The sequence below is a fragment of the Bactrocera neohumeralis genome, chromosome 2, assembly GCF_024586455.1.
Source record: "Bactrocera neohumeralis isolate Rockhampton chromosome 2, APGP_CSIRO_Bneo_wtdbg2-racon-allhic-juicebox.fasta_v2, whole genome shotgun sequence".
Taxonomy (NCBI): Eukaryota; Metazoa; Arthropoda; class Insecta; order Diptera; family Tephritidae; genus Bactrocera; species Bactrocera neohumeralis.
Genome location: NC_065919.1, coordinates 50,421,140 through 50,444,423, shown reverse-complemented (window position 1 = coordinate 50,444,423; position 23,284 = coordinate 50,421,140). Strand labels below are relative to the sequence as shown.

The 23,284-nt window shown below is 34.0% G+C and overlaps 2 protein-coding genes across 6 annotated transcripts in view; one reads left to right on the top strand and one right to left on the bottom strand.

Moving 5' to 3' along the window:
* The window catches only part of LOC126750930 (shootin-1-like), a 56,321-nt gene extending 52,950 nt beyond the window's left edge, over positions 1 to 3,371 (top strand). Inside the window, exon 9 of one of the 2 annotated variants that reach the window (XM_050460756.1) lies at positions 1,858 to 3,371. In XM_050460756.1, the coding sequence (XP_050316713.1) occupies positions 1,858 to 2,021 (164 nt within the window). In that variant the 3' untranslated portion in view covers positions 2,022 to 3,371. The remainder of the gene's footprint in view (positions 1 to 1,857) is intronic. The other variant, XM_050460759.1, reaches the window with a different exon arrangement.
* Positions 3,372 to 7,576: 4,205 nt separating this feature from the next.
* LOC126750931 (dedicator of cytokinesis protein 1) overlaps positions 7,577 to 23,284 on the bottom strand; it is a 69,587-nt gene continuing 53,879 nt past the window's right edge. For 2 of the 4 annotated variants that reach the window (XM_050460760.1, XM_050460761.1), the window contains exons 14-24: positions 20,634 to 20,747; positions 15,482 to 16,322; positions 14,220 to 15,265; positions 13,871 to 14,144; positions 13,691 to 13,803; positions 13,316 to 13,431; positions 13,150 to 13,233; positions 12,510 to 12,588; positions 12,247 to 12,423; positions 11,220 to 11,376; positions 7,577 to 9,832 (exon numbers count right to left, since the gene is read on the bottom strand). In XM_050460760.1, the coding sequence (XP_050316717.1) occupies positions 9,555 to 9,832; positions 11,220 to 11,376; positions 12,247 to 12,423; positions 12,510 to 12,588; positions 13,150 to 13,233; positions 13,316 to 13,431; positions 13,691 to 13,803; positions 13,871 to 14,144; positions 14,220 to 15,265; positions 15,482 to 16,322; positions 20,634 to 20,747 (3,279 nt within the window). In that variant the 3' untranslated portion in view covers positions 7,577 to 9,554. The other 2 variants (XM_050460762.1, XM_050460763.1) reach the window with 2 other exon arrangements.

Genomic DNA, 23,284 nt, shown 5'->3' with positions numbered 1-23,284 from the left:
AAAATTATTTCAATTTTGAAAAAGTCCTTTGTAAACATATTCTTGAATAGTTATACTTTTAAAATAAAAATAAAAAATATTTTTTTATTTATGGACTAGAATACCTCCTTAATTAGTTAGATAATCAGTGCAAATTCTGTTCTAGAAAAAATCCAAAATTTCAATTAAAGATATACTTGTTTTCATACAATTAAAGATACAGTGTCCTGCTAGAATTGCCGTTAGCATTAATTAAGCGGTAGTTATATTCTACAAAGGTCCGTTCTGAGCAATATGTTCGAAAAATGGAGTGTTGCTGTGAAAACTAATCTATGCTAAATACAAATCATTTATAAGAGTTTCCGACGTTTCGTTCTGGGTATTACAAACCGCGTGACAAACTGTTCGGGGCATAAATAAAATTATTTTTCTGAGTAGTAGCATATGTTTTTTAAATTTTGCCCATAATAGAGATAATGAACCACTTCGACTACAATTTAGAGGTACTTTTTTCAATAGCAGCCGTAGAAGAGAGTGTACACGAAGGCCGTGGAGAGTCGATTCGGCGCCGTTAGCAGCAACTCGGCTTGGCGCATTTTACATCGCTCTATGGGCTCTTGAAAAGTTCCAAGAAGATCCGACGTTTTCGAGCCAAATTTTGTTCAACCAGGATGCCCATTTCTGGCTCATTGGGTTTGTAAACAAGCAAAATTGTCGCATAATTGGAGCGAAGAGGAACCTAAAGAGATTCAGGAGCTGAAATTTCATCCAGATCGAACAACGGTTTTGTGTGGTTTGTGTGCCGTTGGAATCTTTGGTCCATATCTCTTCAAAAATTATGCCGATGGGAATGTAACCGTCAATGGCGACCGTTATCGCGCCATGATAAACGACTATATGATGTCTGAAATTGAAGATCGTGCTCTCGGCGACATTTGGTTTCCACAAGATGGCGATCCTCCAAGGCTCAATGACGTCTGAAATGAGTTGACCAGCTAAATAGCTGCTTATCTACATAGAATATGACTTAATATGACGCGCTTCGTTGAACTTAAGATAATTTTTAGCGCATCAGCATAAAAAAATTCTTTTAAAGATATTTTTAATGTTATGGAGCTTTAGAAAAATTTTAATTATGCTTTGGTTTATATTATTTAAATGCAAATTCGGGTGTGCAACTATCACATCTGCTTTTTGCAAAGCCTTCCTATCTGTCTAATTTTGTGTAATTTTTGTCAGCCTAAGATTCCTTAATATCCCATTAAAGAGGTGAATGATCGAACATTGCTGGTATCCGCGGCTCCATTTTTAGTATTAAAAAACTAATGTTAATGAAATTAATAAAAACAATTTAAAATAATAATTTTTCATTGTAATTTGCTAAATATTACAGAATATAACTATCAAACGGAGGTTGCTTTGACAGCTGGTATGACAGCTACCCCTGCAGGAAAATTTATATCTGAAAAAATCACCTTATACATATTTTTGTGCATTTTATTCATCGATTAAGCTTTAGGAAATTCTAAAAATATTATGGTAACCGGTTAAATAGCTTTCAGCTTTCTTTTTCCTCTCATCTTTTCTTTACTTTACCTTCTCAGCCTTAGATTGCATTCATAGTATGTGTGTAAATAACACTAAAGAGCTGTTAAGTGATATATCGAATAGTTAATTTGCAAATAATTAATACTAAAATAGTTATTTTAACATTACTTAATGCCAAATGTGTTAAAATAGTTGTAAAATATCAATATGTATATAACTAAAACACATTATATCACATACACATTGTCTCTAACTGCCACCAATAAACTTTCGCTGTCATTTTTAAACCGTTAGTAATAATTTCTCATTTGCATTTCTCTCTTCATACAGGTCTTGACGCTCTAGTGAATGAATTCAAGTCGGGACGTGTCACCTTGCGTCGCAATCGCCGCAAAACGCGTACAAACGAAGCACTTCAGGAAATGTTTCAAGTCTTAGAGATAAGTCAGAAGCAGAATCGCAACTCGAAAATCTGCATCGATATGAAATTTTGAACGGCATCCGAACCCGCCGCCCTTATATTTGTATTTGTAGTAGTATTAGTTACTGATCTTTCACCTATACACACGCATGCATACACACGAATGTATTTTTTTATCAATTGACCATTTTTGGAAATCCACATTTTAGACATGCTAGGCTTATTGTATTTGTATGTGTGTGTCTATAAATTTATATTTATGCACTTTTTGATAAGCATTTTCTATTAGATCTAAAATGTACGAGCATTTGTGCCTTTCGCTCAGCTTTACAGCTCTTTTATATATTTATATAAGTACATATTTACATATGTGTAAAACGAACAAATAAGTCAACGAAAACGAAACTCATCATTGTTTCCAGCTAATTTTGGCGGTTATTAATTTTTTCCTTTCGATATTACTTCCTTTACTTTTCTTTATAAAATTTTGTTTATTTTATTTTAACTACCACTCGTCTGTGACCACTCGTGTATACTCTTTTTTGCTTTAACGCTTAGCGCTTTCAACTATCTCTTTATAAAAAACGTTTTACTTCCTTAGGAATTTGTTTAAAATATCTCTTTATAAAAAAACATTCTTCTTTCTTAGGAAATTGTTTAAAAACGGTTAAAATTTTTTGTTATTTAAAAAATTAGTAAATGCAAATGTTATTTAACATCTTTTTACAAAGTTCTATTTCTGTTAAATTTTCACTGAAATATTTTTTGTCAAAACAAAAAAAATAATTTAAACTCTTTAAGGGACACATATAGTGAGACAGCCTAAGAAAAAGCATCATTTCTCTCCAAGTAATCATTGGAACAATTTTATAATTAAATTTTTGGAAAATGATAACCAATCGAAATAAAAAAAAATATTTTCTTTATAAATTCTCACTAGGTGTATCCCTAAATTACATATATATAAATTATATTTTTTAAATAAAAAAAAGCGAAAAAAGCAAAAAACAGATTAAATTTATTAATGCCTTGTTCTCTACTTTAACTTATAAATAATAAAATCAAATACAAAAATATTAAAATCAAATCCTAACCCCTAAAAGCGATAATTTATATTTGTAATTATATTTCCGTGTTCGCAATGGTCTCACTCGAACTTATTGCCATTACAAGCATTTAATAACTCCTAAATAATTTCTTAAATCTTGCCTCTAATCTACTTATAAATCTAATAATAACCTTTTTCTAACTCATACCTGTGTTCATTTTAAAATCACTTCACTTTTGGCAGCGATAATTTTTTTGCACGCTTACTTAATTTTACACAAGATCTTATATTTTTTAAAATGTACACTTTATATATTATATCTCAATTAACTTTAAAAAAATTTAAAAACTTTAAGCAATAAAAAAATTTTCGAAATTTGTTGTTTTTATTTATTTATTGGAATATAATTAGGTGCCATATCAATAGCTTAATATAGATCCGTTAAAAACAAGTCAACATAATCGGCCTACTGAGCGTACTATTCGCAACACCATCAGCCATCTTGAGACCATCCATTCATTGTTGGATAATATTCGACCGAATAGACCAAGTCCAGCAGGCAGTAAAGAAAATATTGCAGCCGTAGCTGAGAGTGTACACGAAGACCGTGGAGAGTCGATTCGGCGCCGTTCGCAGCAACTCGGACTGACCTATGGAACGACTTGTTGCATTTCACGTCGAAATCTTACATTGAAAGAGTACTAAATACAGCTTGTGCAAGAGGCAACATCGCTTTGTCCTATGGGCCTTTAAAAAATTCCAAACAGATCCGACGTTTTCGAGCCAAGTTTTGTCCAGCGTTGAGGTCCATTCCTGGCACAATGGATATGTAAACAAGCAGAATTGACGCATTTGGGATGAAGAGCAACCTGAAAAGTTTGAAGAGCTGCCATTTCATCCAGAAAAAACTACGGTTTAATGTGGTTTGTAGGTAGGTGGAATCATAGGTCCATATTTCCTCAAAAATAATGCCGGGTGGAGCGTAACCGTCAATAGCGACCATTATCGCGTCATGATAACCGACTATTTGATGTCTGAAATTGAACTCGACAAGACGATGACACTTCTCACACATCGCGTCAATTAATGGATTTATTGAGAGAACACTTCGGTGAGCAGATAATTTCCCGTTTTGGGCCCGTCGATTGGCCACCAAGATGGTGTGATATCACACCATTACACTTTTTTCTTTGAAGATATTTAAAGTCTAAAGTCTTTGCGGATAATTCCGTTTCGATTTAGTCCTATGCCAAAAAAAACATCACACTGGTCATTCATCAGTTACCAGTCGAAATGCTCGAACGCGTCATCGAAGATTGGACTCAACCGATGTACCATATGAGATGTAGCCGCGGCCAACCTTTGAAAGAGATAATCTTCGAAAAATAAATGCCAAATAATGTTCTTTTGAATGATAATAAGCATTCTCCATTAATTTGAAGTTTCTGTGTTTTTTCTTTAAAAAAGTGGGGAACCTTGGAAATGGATCATCCTTTATTGCAAATAACTTGTATGGTGTTGTGAACACTTGTCAAAGATGGACAATTGGAAAGAGAGAATACACTAAAATTTAGAGTTTATCTTCGATAATGGCGAAAACTCAAATCAGGCGGCTGAAAAGGTGAATAGTTTTTTGGTCCTGATAATCTTGCTGCAGTCCGCTCCGGTAATTTTGGTGAAAAATATCGATCAAATTATGGAAGTCGCTGAGTCCGAACGTCGTCGTCATATAGACAAAGTTTTTTGCTAAACAGCTAAAAAAGAACCTAGAGACCATTGGAAGCATTTGAATAAGGCTGGATACAAAAAGAAGCTCGATACATCGGCAGCACATGAATTAACGAGAAAAAAACATCGTGAACCGAATTTCAATCTTCAAATATCTGTTGAATTCCAACAAATTGATTCTTTGATGAAATGGTTGGTTACTGGTTGTTGGTTGGGTCACTTACGACAGTCTCAAGCGATACGGGTCGTGGTTTGTTATACGTTTTGTCGGATTGGAAGGAAATCATCTAGTGTAAACTGTTCACTTACGGCCAAACTCTTAGTTCGAGCTAGTACTCTTAACAATTAGACCGTCATAGAACAACCAGCTTTAGCGAAAAGTAAAGGAATTGCTTTCCATCTGGACAACTCCAGGCTACACATATCGAAAGTAAGTCGCCAGAAGCTCCGGGAACTTGGTTGGGAAGTTCTTATGCATTCACCTTATGGTCCGGTTCTAAGACCAAGTGGTTTGTTTATGTTCCTGTGTATGGCGAATGATTTTATTTTGCTGGTGAAAAGATCGACTCTAGAGACGCTTGTGAAAATCGACTATCACAGTTTGTTTCCAATAGCGGTGAGGGTTTCTCTGAGAGTAACATAACCTTCAGTTTAATGCAAACATAATGGATTTCAATTTAGTTAAGTTTAGTTTATATATACTTACATATACAAGGTGCCTTCCAAAGTAAACAGGAACATTTTTGAATCTAGCGCCCCTTAGTAGCGCCATCTATATGTCGACTGGTACGTTAGAATCTGCTATCTTTATCGATAGTCCAGTGAGAATTTCATTACATTTCATTGATTGGAAGTGAAGTTATTGCGTTTCAAGTGTCAGTATGTTTGTGCTATCCCTGCGAAAATGAGCTTCGCACAAAGAGCCAACATTAAATTTTGTTTTAAAATTGGTAAAACTTTTACCGAAACGTTTCAATTGATGAAACAAGTTTATGGCGATGATTGCCTATCCCGTAGCAGAGTGCACGAGTGGTTTCAACGTTTTCAAAGTGGTCGTGAGAACATGAATGACGATCAACATGTGAGCCAATCAAAATTCGTGATTACCGGGAAGTCCATCGAAACGGTGCATCACAAAAAAGCCGAAATCGTCATTGAAATTCATGAAAATGGAATTGAACATCTCCAAAACATCGATTTATCGCATTTTGACCGAACATTTGGGCTTACGAAAGGTGTGTGCAAGGTTTGTTCCGCATAAATTGACTGACGACCAAAAATTGCTCAGAATCCAACATTCGAAGGACGATTATTTGACCGATTATTTGATATGGCACCATGCGACTTTTTCCTTTTTGGAAAAATGCATTTGCCCATGAAAGGAAAGCATTATGCAGACATAGAGGCCATTCAAAAGGCTTGCAACGGCATACTGGCGGCCATACCGGCCAACGATCTAAAACACTCGTTCGACATGCTTTTGGACCGTGCAAAAAGCTGTATTGAAGCAGAAGCAGACTATTTTGATTAAAATAAATTGATTTTGCCGAAAAAATCATTTGTTCTGTTTTTTTTTTAAGTCCTGTTTACTTTGGAACGCACCTTGTATGTGTTTTTGCTATGAGCGGTAGAAAAAATATGATCCAATTAGTATTTAGATAGGTTATCAAATAGAGTTCCATCCACTTACATAGTAAAGTGATATGTAAAACCGGGTTCCAATGCACGTTCCTTTCTAATGGTCCGAATGACTAACAATGCGTTTTGATAGGAAAATAGACATTGAACGATCGCTGAATAATTTAATGTATTCGATAGCTGAAACATTCATGCCAAAAATTCAGAATAATATCTAAGTGAGATCTTGTATGCAAAAGAAAGTTGACAGATCTGTATGCCCTGAAAAGTGTTAGGTTATGTTATATTATACTGGCTAGCTGTCACGTCAAACTTATAGTAGACTTCATGCCTATGGGCTCAAGTAGACTCGGGCCCTGAAAAATATTATCTGAAACAAGTAAGTAAGTGCTAAGTTCGGGTGTAACCGAACATTTTATATTCTTGCAACTTGCAAGAAACAAAGCGAGGGAAATACTTTAAGGTGTGACACGATACATTCAAGCGTAATGGTACGATTTCACTTCTGAATATTGTCACAATATACGTGCTAGTACAAACGAACTTTTATGGTAACCAAATTAAATTTATTTTAAAAAACAATTAATAAAGAAATACAAAAATAAATTAGCAAATTAACAGCAGTTGACCCGTCTTCGATGGTTGTTGCTCTTCGACTTCTCCTTCACTTGACACCGAGTCGTATTTTCTGTCGCAAAATAAGCTCAGAGGCGTATTTCAGTGGCATGATAGGTGTAAAACGTCAACCAGAGAATCGAAATCCAAGCAATTTTTTTTTATACACATGTACTACATACATACACTATATATTACTCATAGGCTGATTTGTGAGAAAAAAGAAAATCATTATATGTATTACATGGCAGTTGGGGTAGTATCGACCCAATTTCATCTATTTTTCCCAATACCATAGATTAAAGTCAGCCAGTTGTTTGAAAATACTGATATTAGTTATACAAGTATGGCGTATAAATCAAAAGGATTGGTATAACGAAATAAAGGCAGAATAGCGAGCAGTTATACCAAAAGCTAATAATTAGTGAGTGTGAATCGAACAACAACTGGTATAAATGTAATAGACTTGCATGATCAAATAACGGAAGAAACAATGAGCAGTTAGTTATAGCATTTTGATGAGCCGACCAATAGTTCACCCTTTTAAAAGATATCATACTATAATAAGTAATTTTCTTCCACGCAATAACACTCAAATATTTATTGTTTATCCAGTAAGTGAATTGACATTTTATTTAATCTTAATAAATCTTTGGTGAACATATTAATTAAAAAAATAATAATAATTACATTAAACAAAGATTGCGGCGCATGCCAAATTCCATTTAGGTATATATGTATATATGTACGTAGTAATTGAGTTGTCATTGCAAAAATTGACAAATAAACGAAATTAAATAGTAACTTATGCGATACTTTTGAGTAGATTGTGAATGATAAGTTTTAAAATACTATAAAGCGATTAATTAAGTTAAATTAAAAATGCACACGCACACACATATACGCATGTGTGTCTGTGTCTGTAAGATAAGGCAACACTAACAATTGCATTTCGCAGTAAAGTAAAATAAAATTAAATTAAATAAGTGCAATAAGTTGACTTTCGCTAGAGGTCGGCCTATTTACCGTTAACATTATTTTTTTTTTACTTTTATAAAAATTGTAAATTTTATGCTATTTCATATGTGTGTATAAAGTACACAATAAATGTGTTAAAAACGCGCTCTGTTCGTAACATATACATAAATATACTTATTGATAATAAAAAAGTTCTGCTGCTTAAAAACTATTTACTACATATTTTGCTATATAATAACGAAAGTTTACAAATAAAATGCTGGCTTACATTATTTAATTACATACATTTGCAGTTTTGTTGTTTTGCAATTTGCTATTCACGGTACTTTTTTTAATTTCATCAAGTTATATAATTCGTTTTTTTGGATTTTTGTATCATTTCAAAATAGTTGTACATGTAAATATGTATAAATAGTGTCTCTATTTGTTTTGAATAACAAAATTTTCGATATAAAGTGGCACTTCTGTCATAAGTCATAACAAAGAATATATTATTTTTATAAAAAAGTGCAAATGCTTCTCAATTTTTGCTATATTTTTGTTTGTTAGTTTCATTTTCGTATTAAAAATGCTTTTTGTAAATTTTTACTATTTAAAAATACATTTAACACGCTTTCAACTCGACTTCGTTAACAACGAATACTGAAATTATGTTGCGATAATTTCAGTTGTGTGTGTGTTTGAAACCTTTAATTGGCTCATGGTGGTCGTTTTACTATAACTAATTAAATCATAATTGCTGTACACATAAATACAGACACGAACATATTAAAAGTTCACGGCGAAATTATTATGAACTCAGCTGTGATGAGCACTTTGTACGCAGCGAAGTGCCTAATTGGCATGCAATTAAATTAATTTATAAAAAGAATAAATAAAATGCATATAAATATGCATATACACATGTATATTATATACATATACATATATATGTAAAGTAAATAAGACTTACTTGCCTATATGTGCATTTAGTTAAGTTAGGAAGACAAGTAGTTATAACTAAAGAAATTTGCTCAAGCCGAAACGTTTGTACAACTGAAACGCAAAGTTCAATAAAAACTCTGAAATAACTTAATATCGTTAACTATATTAAATTACATATATATATTGCTGCTATCAACGCTAAACGCTTTCGTTTTGTTCTTACAAAAGTGTGCGCGTGTGTGTGCTTGGCAAATGAGTGTCAGCGCACGCTCGTTTGCGCTCGTTGCTATGTACATGGTTGTCGGGCAGACGAAAGGCACGCCAACACCCAAACAATTATTTATGATTTTTGTTTAAATTACATTTTTGGCACTTATTTATTTGTATTGCTGCGTTAGCGCATCAATTCCTTTAGTTGGGGCTTCATTGTTCTTACTCTTCTTCTCAGCGCGCGCTCTACAGGTGTATGCCTGGCAACTGACCACTTATTTTTAATCGGCAGTCGCCAAGCAATCAATGACTCAATCACACGCACTCAAATATCAATTTTGATTATGGCTTCACTTTCACAGCGTTAATTACTTTACTGCTTTGTATTACTTTTTAAATATTTTCGCTTTCGCGTTTAGCAGGACTCGGACGTCATACATACATAATTGCTTGCCCAGCCACAAGTTATGGAATGTGTTTGCTATTGCGCGAGGGTTTTGGCGGCGGTGTGGGTGGCCGTTTTTCAGTAAGCACGAAATTTTTGGCCTCCACATATTCGTAAGAGCTATTTGAAATACTGGTGTGTTGCGTCGTGGTCGTCACGAGGGTTTGTGTGTAGGGACCAACAAGCGGTATGGGGAAGTCCATGCTGTAAGTAAAACTGCTAAAATCAGTGGAGTCACGTGTTTTTGCTGGTAGTGGTGGCGGTATGAGATCCTCCTCCGATGTGGAATCTGTTGTATCTGAAAAATAGAAATTTAATTAATTCAAATTATGGATTTGATATACATTTTTGAAAACACAAAGTCATAAATAAAAGTCGATTATCCTACCAGTTTAAAATTAAGGGATTACATGGGTTTACGGGTTTCAAAAAATTTAATTTTGTTTATTGCCTTATTAAATTCTGCAACACTGAGTAATAGTTTCGATGATACAGCCTTGAGAACTTGTGCCCTAGCGGCTAGCTAGTGCGCCGTCTTCAAACGCGTTCATCTCGAAACTGCGTTTTTGAAGTCGGTTGACAAGATTTCTCGAGAATTACTCAACCGATCTTCATGAAATTTTACACAGATCTTGGGGAGACAATTCTTAAAGACTTGGACAAAGGTTTTTTTCGATTACAACAATTTGAAAAATAATTTCGCGAAATTTTCATTTTTTTTTTTATGTCTGCCAAAAATTCAATTTTCAGTTTGTTTTCCTTCGTCCAAGTTTTAAGTTAAGGTATTAACTAAAACGCGTATTTTTCAATTTAGAAGAACCTGTAAGGAGTTATCCTGCCAACGCTGGCCCATCTTTTTTCCGAGGGCTCACCGGAAATGGCTTCGTAATGGCGGCGTTTAAAATATTTTGTTTCTAAAAGTTTCAGAATTTCTTTGTTAGTGGTGTATGTTTGTAACAATAAAACAATCTAATAAAATATTTCATTTTTTATATGAGAAAAAAATTTTTGAAAAAAAGGCTCATTTTTAACCCCTTAAAACAATTGTGAAATGTAAAATAATTTTACAAAAAGATAAGTTCTAAAAATTTACAGAGGAACGAGTTACCGCACTCTTTTAAAAAAATTTATATTTGAGAAAAGTTAGAATTAATCTTCGTTCAAGTCTAGTTCGCATAAAACATTTTTCAACAGATTAATTAATTTTCATTTAAACATAAATAAAGACATCGAAATAAAATTGTATAGAGTCACTCTGGTATGAGATAAATATGTTCCAAGAACGATCTATATTTTTTCTAGGCTTATATACCATAAACCGAACATTCTTGATCAATATGTTAGTTATTAGTCATACATGAGAATAGTCAGAAGGTTAAAACGTAATGTAAAATGAAAGACTCTATGCCCCATATAACCATAATCCGAATTCTGAGCCTAAGCTGACTCTAAAACCGTTATTTCAAAACAAAAAACAAATGGAAACTTTGTTAAAATTAGCATTGGGTAAGCTGGTATCCAAAATCGGACAATAAATTTGCCACATTTTTCACAAATTGTTTTTGTAGACATTTCGATAATCTACCCATCCATCCGAAATGTTCAATTATTTTTCTTTATTTTCGATTTGTCTATTTTTAAAAACCACAGTTTTACTATAAGTAATTTGTAAACTCTTTACTCACCAACTGAATTCCGATTACTGCTGTCAGCTCCTGACAGCGAGTGCGCATCTGTGCTGGAGAATCCCTTCATGCCGGTTGTGGGTGTAGCTATACTGGCAGGACGTGACATGCGACGTTCCTTTTCTTTCTCTGAGCGTAATGGACGCTTTGTCGTTAACTAAGGTGTAAATAATATATATATATAAATCAAATTTAAAATAAAGAAATAATTTTTAACAGACGTTGGAGAAATATGGATTTTTAATTTAAATATTTTTTTTCTAAATTAATTTTTAAATGGATAAACAAGAAAAAACGTTAACAACGGTTGCAACGAAGCTATACCCTTTACAGGTGCATCTTTTATTTGCATAAAATTTTCAATAGTTTGATGGATCAGTTTGCTATATGCTATAATAGTTCGATCTGAACAATTTATGCGGAGCTAGTAGCGTTGCCTTAGACAATAGTCTATACTAAATTTCGAGAAGATAACTTGTCAAATAAAAAAGTTTTTCATACAAGGACTTGAGTTTGATCTGTATCTGTGTTTCCGAGAATTGAGGAGCTTCTTGGAGAGAAAAAGACGAATGCAAACTAACAGTTCGATATCTCAAAAACTGAGGAACTAGTTCGCGTTTGTACAGACAGACATAGCTGAATGTTATTGTTGCTGCAGCGGCAAAATTCTGCCGAGTTGACAGTCGTTGCCCGGATAAAAATCCGGGTCTGTTCCGGTTAATATTCCGGTTATTAAAATAGGTTAATCGATTCAGTTGCTCACGCTGATAAATTATATATATACTTTACATGGTCTCCGATGATTCTGGATGTGACAAGCTTCGTGGCAAACCTAATATACCCTGTTCATGGTATAACAAGACAAATAATTTTAAAAATGTTTGTTTTTCAACTAGTTTGTCTGGTTTTAACGCAAGCAGCTCTGGATAGCTGATATATGATATAAAGGCATTTTTTAAATTATTTTAGTTTAATTATACATATATTACATTATTTTAATTGAGCTATATGTGTAATTTCCACTCACCTCTTGTGTCAACACTTTTGGATCCGGCGATTTGGCTGTCAAGGAAGTATTTGATGCGCTTGTTATAGATGCTATTGAAGTTATTGATTCCCGTTCGGGCGTTGAGGTTATGGTTGATAACGGTTGTGTATAAAATTTACTGTTGGCTACTGGTAAACTTAACGTTTCACGATCCAACTATGACATAAAACATATACAAAATTAATTATAAATGATTCGCGTGGCATAAGGAACCACCAAGCGAGGCAACAAATTTCACAAACCTTTTTCATTGAGCGCCGTTTTGAGGGCGTTTTCTCTTTAGACTTGCTTTTTGTACTGGGCGAATGGCCGAGGCTAGGTCTGTTGATATTGTTGTGGATGTTGTTGAGGTACGAAAGAGAGAAAAATGGAAACGAAAAAGCGAACATTGCAAAAATAAGCAAAAAAAACCAAATAGGAAATCGGAAAATAAAGAAATTAAATTGCAAACTAATGGTGAAAAACAAATCAAACCAACAACAGAAACCGTGAGGAAAATTTAACAAAATTAAATGTAAAATTTAATTAGAAAATGTTAAAGTTTATAAATCAAATAATTTATGGTAAATTAAAAAACAAAAGATAATAATAATAAAATAAAAGTATTTGTTTTAAATCAATCAGATTTTTAAACTAAAAATGCAGAGCATAAGGAACAAATGAGAAGGGGAATTTAATTGATTAGTATAACGTTCAGTCACCCGCAATTTCTTATAGTTGTGTATGTTGTGCATATATATGTACTTATAAGGATATATATTTGTATTTATATGGTGCGTGCTTGGTTGGGTTAGATACTCATAACGTAAGTGTTATTCAAATTAGTTTTCTACTTTTGCTACAGTTACATGCAAGTTATTTCTATTTGCATTACTGCGTTACCTTTGACTGAAATTAAACGCGAATGTTGATTTTATCGAACTGGTTTGTGGTCGTGCCGAGGAAGTAGATTTCGACAAGCCGCTACTGCGTTTGGGAATATAACGAATATAATATAAATATATAGTATATTTGTGAATTTGCGTTTAGCTTCATAGCTAATACTTACTCGGAAGAGCCCATGCTTGTCTCTGACAAGCGATTGTTGCCCTCAAACATGCCAGGCAAAAAGGAACCATTGCGACGCATAATCACCGACTCGCGATCCAACTTCAAGTCACAAGTCTGCAAAATTCAATACACCCATTAGAAAAACAAAAACAAAAATAAGAAAAAAAGTTAGCTTCGGTTGCACCTAAGCTATAATACGCTTCATAAATAAAAAAAAAAAAAGTGGTCCAATGTGAACAATTTCAACGGAGATTGTACCGTTGCTTTAATCCATGCCATATTTCATAAAAATATCTGCACAAAAACTTCGTACTATTTTATACCCTCCAGGGTGTAAAAACTATATTTGAAATAATAGCCGATTTCAACCTACCTTCTTGCCATATTTGCCCTCCACATTCGCCTGCATGTCAGCGAAACATTGCTCCATGTGCTCTTGGAAGAGTTTCAAAGTGTCCGGTGCGCGGTGTTTATGCAGCGTAATGGCTAAAGAGGGTTTAAATGAGCGTTAATTTACTAATGTGTTTTTTTTTTGTTTTTAATGTAAAACTACCGATCTCGAGTAGCGGTATTTGCGAAGCGATAAGATCCTTTAACTCCTCAACCAGATGCCTATCATCTAGGTGATCCTCCAAATAGTCGTCAGTCAAGAAAGCATTCTCATACTTGCTGAAACCGCCCATCACGGCTGGATCGACAATGCCGGTGATTTTCATGCTCAACGTTTTTATATCCAATGTTTCGTCGTTTCGATGTTCGATAATCAGATCGCGTATTTCCTTATTGGTCTTTTTCATTGTTTCAATGGCCAAAGCGATTGGTGAAATCTGTTATTTGAAGTTCCACGAAATTAGTAAATAAATATTAAATTAATTATTTTTTTTTTTAATTTATCGTCTTACTTTGAATTTCTTTGTTTCCGTTACGGGGAACCAGCGGAGTATGCCCGGCAGCGGAAAGCTTGTCGTCATCACTATCCTTTCTAGCCACAAATTGCGCACATCATCCGGACCGCCGCCAATGCTTTCGCAACGTCTTGAAAACTGGAACTTTTGCACATTATTCGATGTGAAATACTTAACGATTTCGCTCGACACCATCTTGCCCTCGAATTTGGTGCAATTCTCATTCATTACCGGCTCCACTTTGTTCACCTGTATGAATTGTCCGTCGGCCTGCGTTATATCCTCACCCGGCAACTCTAGCGTCTGCATGAGCTCCGCTTGTGGATGTTGCGCTAAAATGCGCGAGCAAAAATCACTCAAACGCTCGTAGTTCTCACCACGGAAAATAAAGGCTTTATTCTGTAGAAAGCGCGGAAAGCCCAAACCATAGAAGCAGACACGGAAATACTCCGAAGTGTGGCGAAATTCTTTCAATATTTTCTCAAAGAATTGCGACATCTTGACCAAGAGTTTGGCCAACTTCAAATAGTCATAGATTTCATTCTCGTACTCCTGCGCCAGCACTTTGCACATATCGATGGCGCATTCGAACATCAGACCGCGGTCAAAGTAGTCGATGATTTCATAGTAGAGCGCCTCTTTGAGCTCGCGATGCGTGCGACATGCCGTATGGCGGTGTGAGCGCAAGAGTGGCGACAACTCGGTATCGTTCCACTGCAGTAATTCAGTGTGTAGTTTGAGCGTGAAGGCCGCCTCGGTGCAGTTGTTGAACTCCATATGTAGATCGCACAGCTTGTAGACATAACGTATGTACATCTCTTTGCGATTCACTTGCGAATAGAATTGTAAGAGCGAAAATGTGCAAGCCATGCGGTTCTCTTTGCTCTCGTCCTGTATGATGCAGCGATACTCGAGCAGACGTTCGATGAGTTTCGTCACCATGTTCACGAATTTGGTGCCCTCGATGTTGAGCGTGTTGTGCGCCTGACATTTCTCCAGCAGTATGCTGTGGAAGAGATCTTTGTATTCGGCGTCGCCTTTGCCTGCAAACGATGTAGTTAAATGAATGTCAGCATATTTTATATTTATAGAAAATCGGGGTTGCGAAATTTTTTAAAAAATTTAAAAATTAAAAATTTACGAATTTTTTTTTGCAATACCGCAATTTTTAAAAAACGTTTACGGCATAACAAAAAATGGTTAAATTCAATAATTTTTATTACAAAATTTAGTCTTGTAGAAAATTTCTGATTACTCACCTGCTCCGATTAATATGTCGAGCTTCTCAATCATTTCCGTTTCGAATTCGTTAAAGTTCGCTTTGTAATGCGCATTGTTGCGTTTCGTATCGCCGTAGCTGTTCGGCAGCATTTTCGAGCTGTAATACTCGCACTGCATCATATCGAAAAATATCGGTATGGTGGCCTTGCGCAATTCCACCTCGGGTATCATACTCATTTCGAGTATCGGCTCCACTAGTTGTGGCACGAATTTCGGCTTGTGTTCGCCCAATTGGAACCACATCTTGCGTATCTCTTGCGCTGTGTCCTTGCGTATATCACGATAACGTGCGAATATGATTTGTCGTTTATTATCGTTGAAATCGTTCAATTGTAACGGTGATTGTATGAGGAATGCTATGGAGCATTGGAAGAAATTCGACCAGACTTGCTTCTCGAATGGATCGAAGAAGTGATCGATGATCACAACCGATATGTGTTGTAATGAACGCAATATAACGGTATTCTGATGCATAATCATATCCATCCAATCACGCGAAAATACTGGCTTCTGATGTGGCGACACGAGCTCCTCGAAAACGAGCAATATTTCGATAATGAAGTCCTGCAGCTCGAAGCGACTGTTCAAATGCCATACGAAGATTTCGTAATGTGCCGCATCCATGCGCTGCAGTATGCCCAACATGATGGCCACCAAATTGCCAACCAATTGATTTTCGCGATCGAGTGCGTGCGAGGTTTTGATTATGGTGCGCAGCAGGATGAGCATTATGTCGCGCACATCGTTGTGTGTCTTGCCGATGTCCTTGCGGTACAGCAGCCGCAGTATGTTGTTCATGATGACGATGCATTCGTTCACCTGTTGCGAGAGTTGAAATGGCGAAGAAAGCAATTTTAATATTGGTAAATTATTGACGAATAAAAATCAGTTAAATATAACCTAACTTTAAGCGCTTGGTATTTATATTTATTTGAAAAAGAGTTTTTTTATCTTATTTTTAAAATATCTTTCTTATTCTACAGGAATTTCGTGTTCCTTAATAATAATTATTATAATTAAGTTTTTATTTTATCGTTTCTCTAAATTTGTTGCATATTCAACATAACCTAAAATTTCACATAATGGCTCTCAATTATTATGTAAATTTGTAAAAACATGAATAATGTTGAACAACTATAGACATTTCATGGCTGTGTTGACATAGAGTTGCCACCTATCAAAAATAATAAATTAATGAAAATATAAAAATTGCTTGTCCTCATAAACACTAAAAACAGTCATTCGAAATATTTATATAAATATTTAATTTGGGAGATTTTGTAATAAAGTTGCCACTAATCGAAAAATATAATATTATAAAGTATGCACTAATTATAATCCAATGCAATTTTTTGCGGAATTTTTTCATTATAGAAAAGCGTTGCCATCTGTGAAAGAGTAAAATTGAACAAAATAATAAAAATGTAAGAACGTGAACTTTGATTGCACCGAAACTATAATGCTCTTCACAAATAAAAAAAATCCATACAAGAACTTGACTTTAATCGTTTCGTTGACTTGGACGATAATCCACGTCAAATTTCGTGAAAAGATATCTCGTCAAATAAAAAATTTTGTGTACAAGGATTGCATGAGGATGGATCAGTTTGTACTGTATGCAATCGTGGTCCAATATCGGCAGTTTCGGCAAATAAGCAGCTTCTTGGAAAGAAAAGAACGATATCTCAAAAACTGAGGGAGTAGTTAGCATACTTATATACATACGGACACTCAGAGGGGCATGGCTAATTTGACTCAGATCATCATGCCGATCATATACAGTGTGGCGCACGGATCGCGCTACAAAATCAAACCATAATAACTTTTTTTCTGTGTGAGTTATTGACATTTTTTTATTGGACAGGTTATTATTTCAGTTTTTTTTTTAATTAATACTTGAGATAAGGAAAAGAGTGTTTGGATAGTGCAGCGGTACCATGCTTTTTAGTTTGTCACTTCTGTCCAAAGCGAATTCAGACGGGACTTTGGCGGCACTGCACCGAGGTGAAAGAATCATTATTAGGTTGGTAAACATGTTCGCCGAATCTGGAAGTATCGCAGGAAACAATCGCGGTTGTTGCATCGTCAATTCAGGCAAATCCAAGTGTTTCGACTCGCAACTTGAAGTTACAGACAGGCATTGCAACGGATAATTCATGAATAGATTGTTTCCGTAAAAAGTTCAAATAACAAGCCGGTCAAACCCTCTGATTTTGCAAAAAAAAAAAATATTGAAATGGCCGAAAAATACAATAACTTGATAAATTGCCTGTTTATGTCTAATGAGGACTACTTTGATCTAAACGGAAATGTAAACAAGCAAAATTGCCGTAGATGGAGTGAATCAAATCCAGAAATAATCTACGAAGCGAAACTTCACCCAGAAGGAGTCACTGTGTGGTGCGCAGTTTCATCAAGGTGTATTGTCAGACTATACTTCTTTGAAGAAAACGGTGTAACAGTATTGTCAATGAGCACCGTTATTTAAAGATGTTCAATGAGTTCGGCGCAGACAACTGTATCGCTTTCAATGGCGTTTGGTTACAGCAAAATGGAGTAGCTGCACACATAGTCAGACCGGTTATTGTGGAGCTCCAACGAAAATTTTAAAACAAATTAATGACAAGATCGCTGCCCCCCAAGATTACTTGATTTGTCTGTACCAAACATTTTTATGGGGCCATTTCAGGCTAGAGGTGTACAAAACAAAACTCAGAAATTTGACTGAATTGAAGCAGTCCTTTGAATCGATAACTGAGCCAATATCGACTTCAACTTTTCAGGCCACAATAAATAATTTTTTAATTAGGTATCGCATATGTGTGGCTGTGGTCATTTACTGTCCATAACACTGGCCTACACTCATTTTGGTGTCTAAGATTTTATACCTGATTTTGGATGTATTTTGTGAGTTGATACGAGAGAACAAGTCACATTTTCCATATCAGCTCTTGCTCATAAGAAAGAAGAAAAAAAACATCTAGTAGCGGGAATGTGGTTCATGCTACCTACTATACAGACTACTGATGCGCACAGAGCTGCACCAAACCAAAAAAAAATTTTTGTAGGCCAGTGTAATTGGTTTATTCACATAAATTGCCAGAAGCCAATATTTGACCTCATGCAGGACAGTACCATGCAAGCTTACATTACTTAGTGTATGCCAGGGCGTATGAGTGATGCGCGATGCGGTGGCTGGCAAGTGCTTGCATACATAGTATACGGGGAAATTAAAATAAGAATTGTAGGTAAACTAGAGCTGTCAGCTGACATCTAGTAGCGGGATTGTGGTTCATCCTACTTACTATACCGACTACTGATGCGCACAGAGCTGCACCAAACCAAAAAAATTTTTTTGTAGGCCAGTGTAATTTTTAAAAATAATTAATTAAATAAAATAAAATAAAATTTGCTTTGCCAAAAGAAAATAAATAAATAAATAAACGTAATGTAAATGTAATAAAAAAAGCTATTACGTTTTCTTTTTGCAGCACGATTCGTGATCCACCCTGTATATATAAAGCTAAAAAAGCTAGGGACGTACAACTTTTTTGTTATCACTTTTTTACCTAACCTCAAAATTGATGTAAAAATTCAAAAACCTTTCTACCTAACCTCAAAATGGTTGTAAAAATTCAAATACTTTTTTACCCAACCTGAATATTGATGCAAAAATTCAAAAAAAATTTTACCTAACCTCAAAATTGATGTAAAAAATTCAAATACTTTTTACCCAACCCGAAAATTGATGTAAAAATTCAAAAAAAAAATTTACCTAACCTCAAAATTGATGTAAAAAATTCAAATATTCGAGTCTTTAGTTTTCCAAAAAAATTTGAGGTAAACCAACCTTTTTATGTCCTTTGATATAAAATATTTATTTTTTCTCTCTATTTTGTCTTAATATCGGAAAAGAAGTCTAATTTTCAATCGAAAATTCACACCTCAAAATATATGCTTTTCTAAGTCGATAGACCATTTCTGTACTGAAATCTCAGCTTTCTAATGGTGTAGAAAAATATACATGACAATGTAAATAATTATAAAAAAACAACTAACTAAACTATTTAAAGCTTTTTAAGAGCTGCTACTACGTAGTAACAGATATCTGCATACTTGCATATATAAAAAAATTGAGCCCTTCTAATATAAATTTGCTGCACTTAATTAATACTAAATTGTTTTCGCAGAGCTACTAAGTTTGTTTAGAAATATAAATTCAAATATGTAGCAATTTTTGAAAATTCTTATAACACTACTTAAGCACTTTTCAAAGTTAAACACGACTTATAACACTTACAGCTAATTAATTAAGCGCTAAAACACGTAAGCACAGTTTAAATAAAATACTAGGCTGACAAAACAAATTTAAGAAATAATATATTTTTGCTTTAATGCTAATAACTGTGGATTATAATAAGCTGCTAAAGACAATAGTAACAAAATATTATGCGCTAGATACATAAGTATGTATGTATGTATATGTATATTAAAAGCATTTGGCATTGATTACTCGATGGTTTACCATAAAGCTGACACTTGCTGAGTGTTGTTGGGGATTAAAATTAAAAAAAAGTCAAAATATCCTCGCCAAGTGCCACAATTCACAATTACTGATAGAAGTGTGTTTATATGTATGTGTGTACTACTGCTAAAGCTTAATTTCCTGTTGTTTACGATATTTTTTAACGTATGTTTGTATATACTATGTATGTTTGCTTGTGTGGTGAGGAAAAGTGGACGTACACACTTACGAACACGCCTACGACTAAATTGAACGGTAATAAATGAAAAGTACAAACAAAGTGTAATGGAGTTACAATATAAGCTTAAGCGCACACATGACACACCTTCGAAAAGAAAAGAAAAAAAAAACAAAAAAAAACGTGCATAAATGCACCCACAACCACCCGGTGGACACCTGCTGGCTGTGTGCTGCTGGACGCAAACGCGCGTGTGCTGGTATTACTTAGTGTTGTTGTTGCGCTTGTTGCTTTTCCCTATGACTTAAATGTATATCCGTGTTTAATTTAATTTAATTTTGTTGTTTTTTTTGTTTAGCTGTTGGTGGTTGTTGTTTTAATTTATTGCTTTTCGTATTTAGTAATTTATTGTTGTTTTTATTTTTACCTTTTGTTTGGCAGTTGTTTCACGCGTGTGCAGATGTGATTTTAACTGTCCGAGGACTTTAGCTGCTTTCGAGAGATTCTTTTCTTGTTGCCATATATCAGATTTCGAGTCACCCTAGACAATTCGATACACAAACATTTTGCAGAAAGCGAATAATACACAAAAGTGTTTCAAAATAGATTAACGAACGAGTGGTAAACGGAAAACAAAAACAAAACAAGTGATGTATTGCATATATATTTATATAAAAAAAAAAGAAATGTACAGAAATATATAGAGGAAAGTGTAGTTGTGTGCATGTTTGTATGTTTGTGTGTGAGTCAGTTACTTTGAAAAAGGATTTCTGCGATTTTTTGTGCGCACCAAGTGCTAGTATGTATGTGTGCGTGTGTATTAGTGACACACCTTAATGCAAATTGTAGTTTTTTCTTTAAGAAACTGAAAATTTTTAGCTAAAAACGAAAAATTAAAAAATTACAACAAAAAATTTATTAAAATTAGAAATATTTATTAAAGTGCGGTGAACATTCCAATGAAGAAGTGTGACGTTTTTATTATCGCCGCTAACTGTGTATGTACTATTGGAGTTACAATATTGCTTAATAAGAAAGAGCTGTGTCTAGTTACTAAATAGTTATTTAAAAAAAATGCACACAAACGAAAACGAAAATGAATGGAGAAACTACAACCAAGATTTATGAATGAATTATATGAGTATTTTTATGTATGAAATACGTATGTATGTATGAGTAACATGGATGCATGTGAGAAATGAGTATGCGATTTTTGAGTAAAATTTAGAATTAATATTGTGATATATCGGTGATGCTGATGGGTGATGGCAACCGTGAAGACACAATTAACTACACACACACATGTGCATATGTATATATGTATGTAGCTATGTGTTAAGTGATAATGTGATTTTGCTAGAGTACATACACTATACTGCGTGCACAACAACTACACCAAACAACGCAGATAAAACATAAAACAAAAACATTTACACCCCAAATATGAGTGGAACGGAGACTCTAAGGAATTAAATGAAAAATCTAGTCAGATATACTTGATATATGTTGTATTATCTGATAAGGGACATACCTGAACTAAAAGTTATAACATTTTATGAAAAAATTAAATAAGAAAATATGAAAAAAAATTCTAACAAAAAAATAAAAAAAAAAAAAAAAAAAAAAAAAAAAAAAAAAAAAAAAAAAAAAAAAAAAATAAAAAAAAAAAAAAAAAAAAAAAAAAAAAAATAAAAAAAAATAAAAAAAAAAATAAAAAAAAAAAAATAAAAAAATTTAAAAAAATAAAAAAATAAAAAAAAAAATTATAATAGGAAAAAATAAATAAATAAAAAAAAAAAAAAATTTAAAAGTTAGAAAAAAAATTTTAATAATAATTTAAAAAAACGAAAACAATAAAAAAATTAAAGGAAAAAAATATAAAAAAAAATATTTAAAAAAAAATTAAAAAATAAATAAAAAAGTAATAACAAATAAATCCAAAAGTCTTTAAGTAGACTTATGATAGCATTAATATTATAATTTTATAAAAAAAATATTTCCTAATAAAATTCCTATGTCTGACATGGACAACTTTAAAAATTATAATCCTTCGATCAAATACTGCTTTCGGTTATGCTTATTGTAATATTCGGAATTAACATAAAATGTAATTTAACACATATACATACATATTTATTTGGGAGTGCTTATAGCCGACAGAAAAGCCATTGTGGAACCAACCAAACGCGCTAAGGCGGCGGTAAAGTATATTAAGGGAAACATTGCGAAATCAAATTGCATTTATGTAGGGTAAAAAATAGTAAGACTTTTTATTTTAAATTTCGGGCAAACACCCATTCGTCGAAATAATTCTATGTTGATATGACTGTCAATGACATCTGTGTCAAATTTCACATAAAAAAAAATAACTAGTTTTTGGGCCAAACCACGTCAAGTGATCCAGGAAATTAACATTTATCTCCAGTAGTTTCTGAGAAAATAATTTTACAATTATATCGTCCTCTAAATTTCAATCTTCAATAACTTTGACAAAAAAAAAGAATTTTGGCGAAATATTTATAACAGGGAGTATGCGTTTGCCCCCCTCCCTTGCGAATTTTCCCTGGATCACTTGACGTGGTTTGACCCCTTTCTGAAGTACATAGATAGATAAAGTGCATTCGGCGATTTTTACGATGAGTGAGATTATTCAATGGAGTCATGTGAGGAAAGTTCTCTAATCGCCATTCACTTGGGAGTAGCCAGAAACGATTCTTTTACATATGGCTGAAACAGCCCACGATTTACGGTATTAAACCAAGTAACCTCTGGGTAGCCAAAAAACATCCCTTTGAAGGCGAGGCAAAGTGAGAAGGCGAACCATCCCTACTCAGGATTGTGCGCTGGGTTTGAGACCCAGCACGTAAATAACGCCTCCAAAGAAAACTAATCAACAGCATACTCCTGTAGAACCCCTTAGGTGATCTAGTAACCGATGCCAAGACCATACTAAATTTATGTAGGGAACACTTCTCCAGTCTGCTGAATGGCAGTGAAGGCATAACATCAAAAGATGGTGAACCCGATTCCCAATCGACGACAATGGAGCAGACGTTCCATACAATACAATTTGGGTGC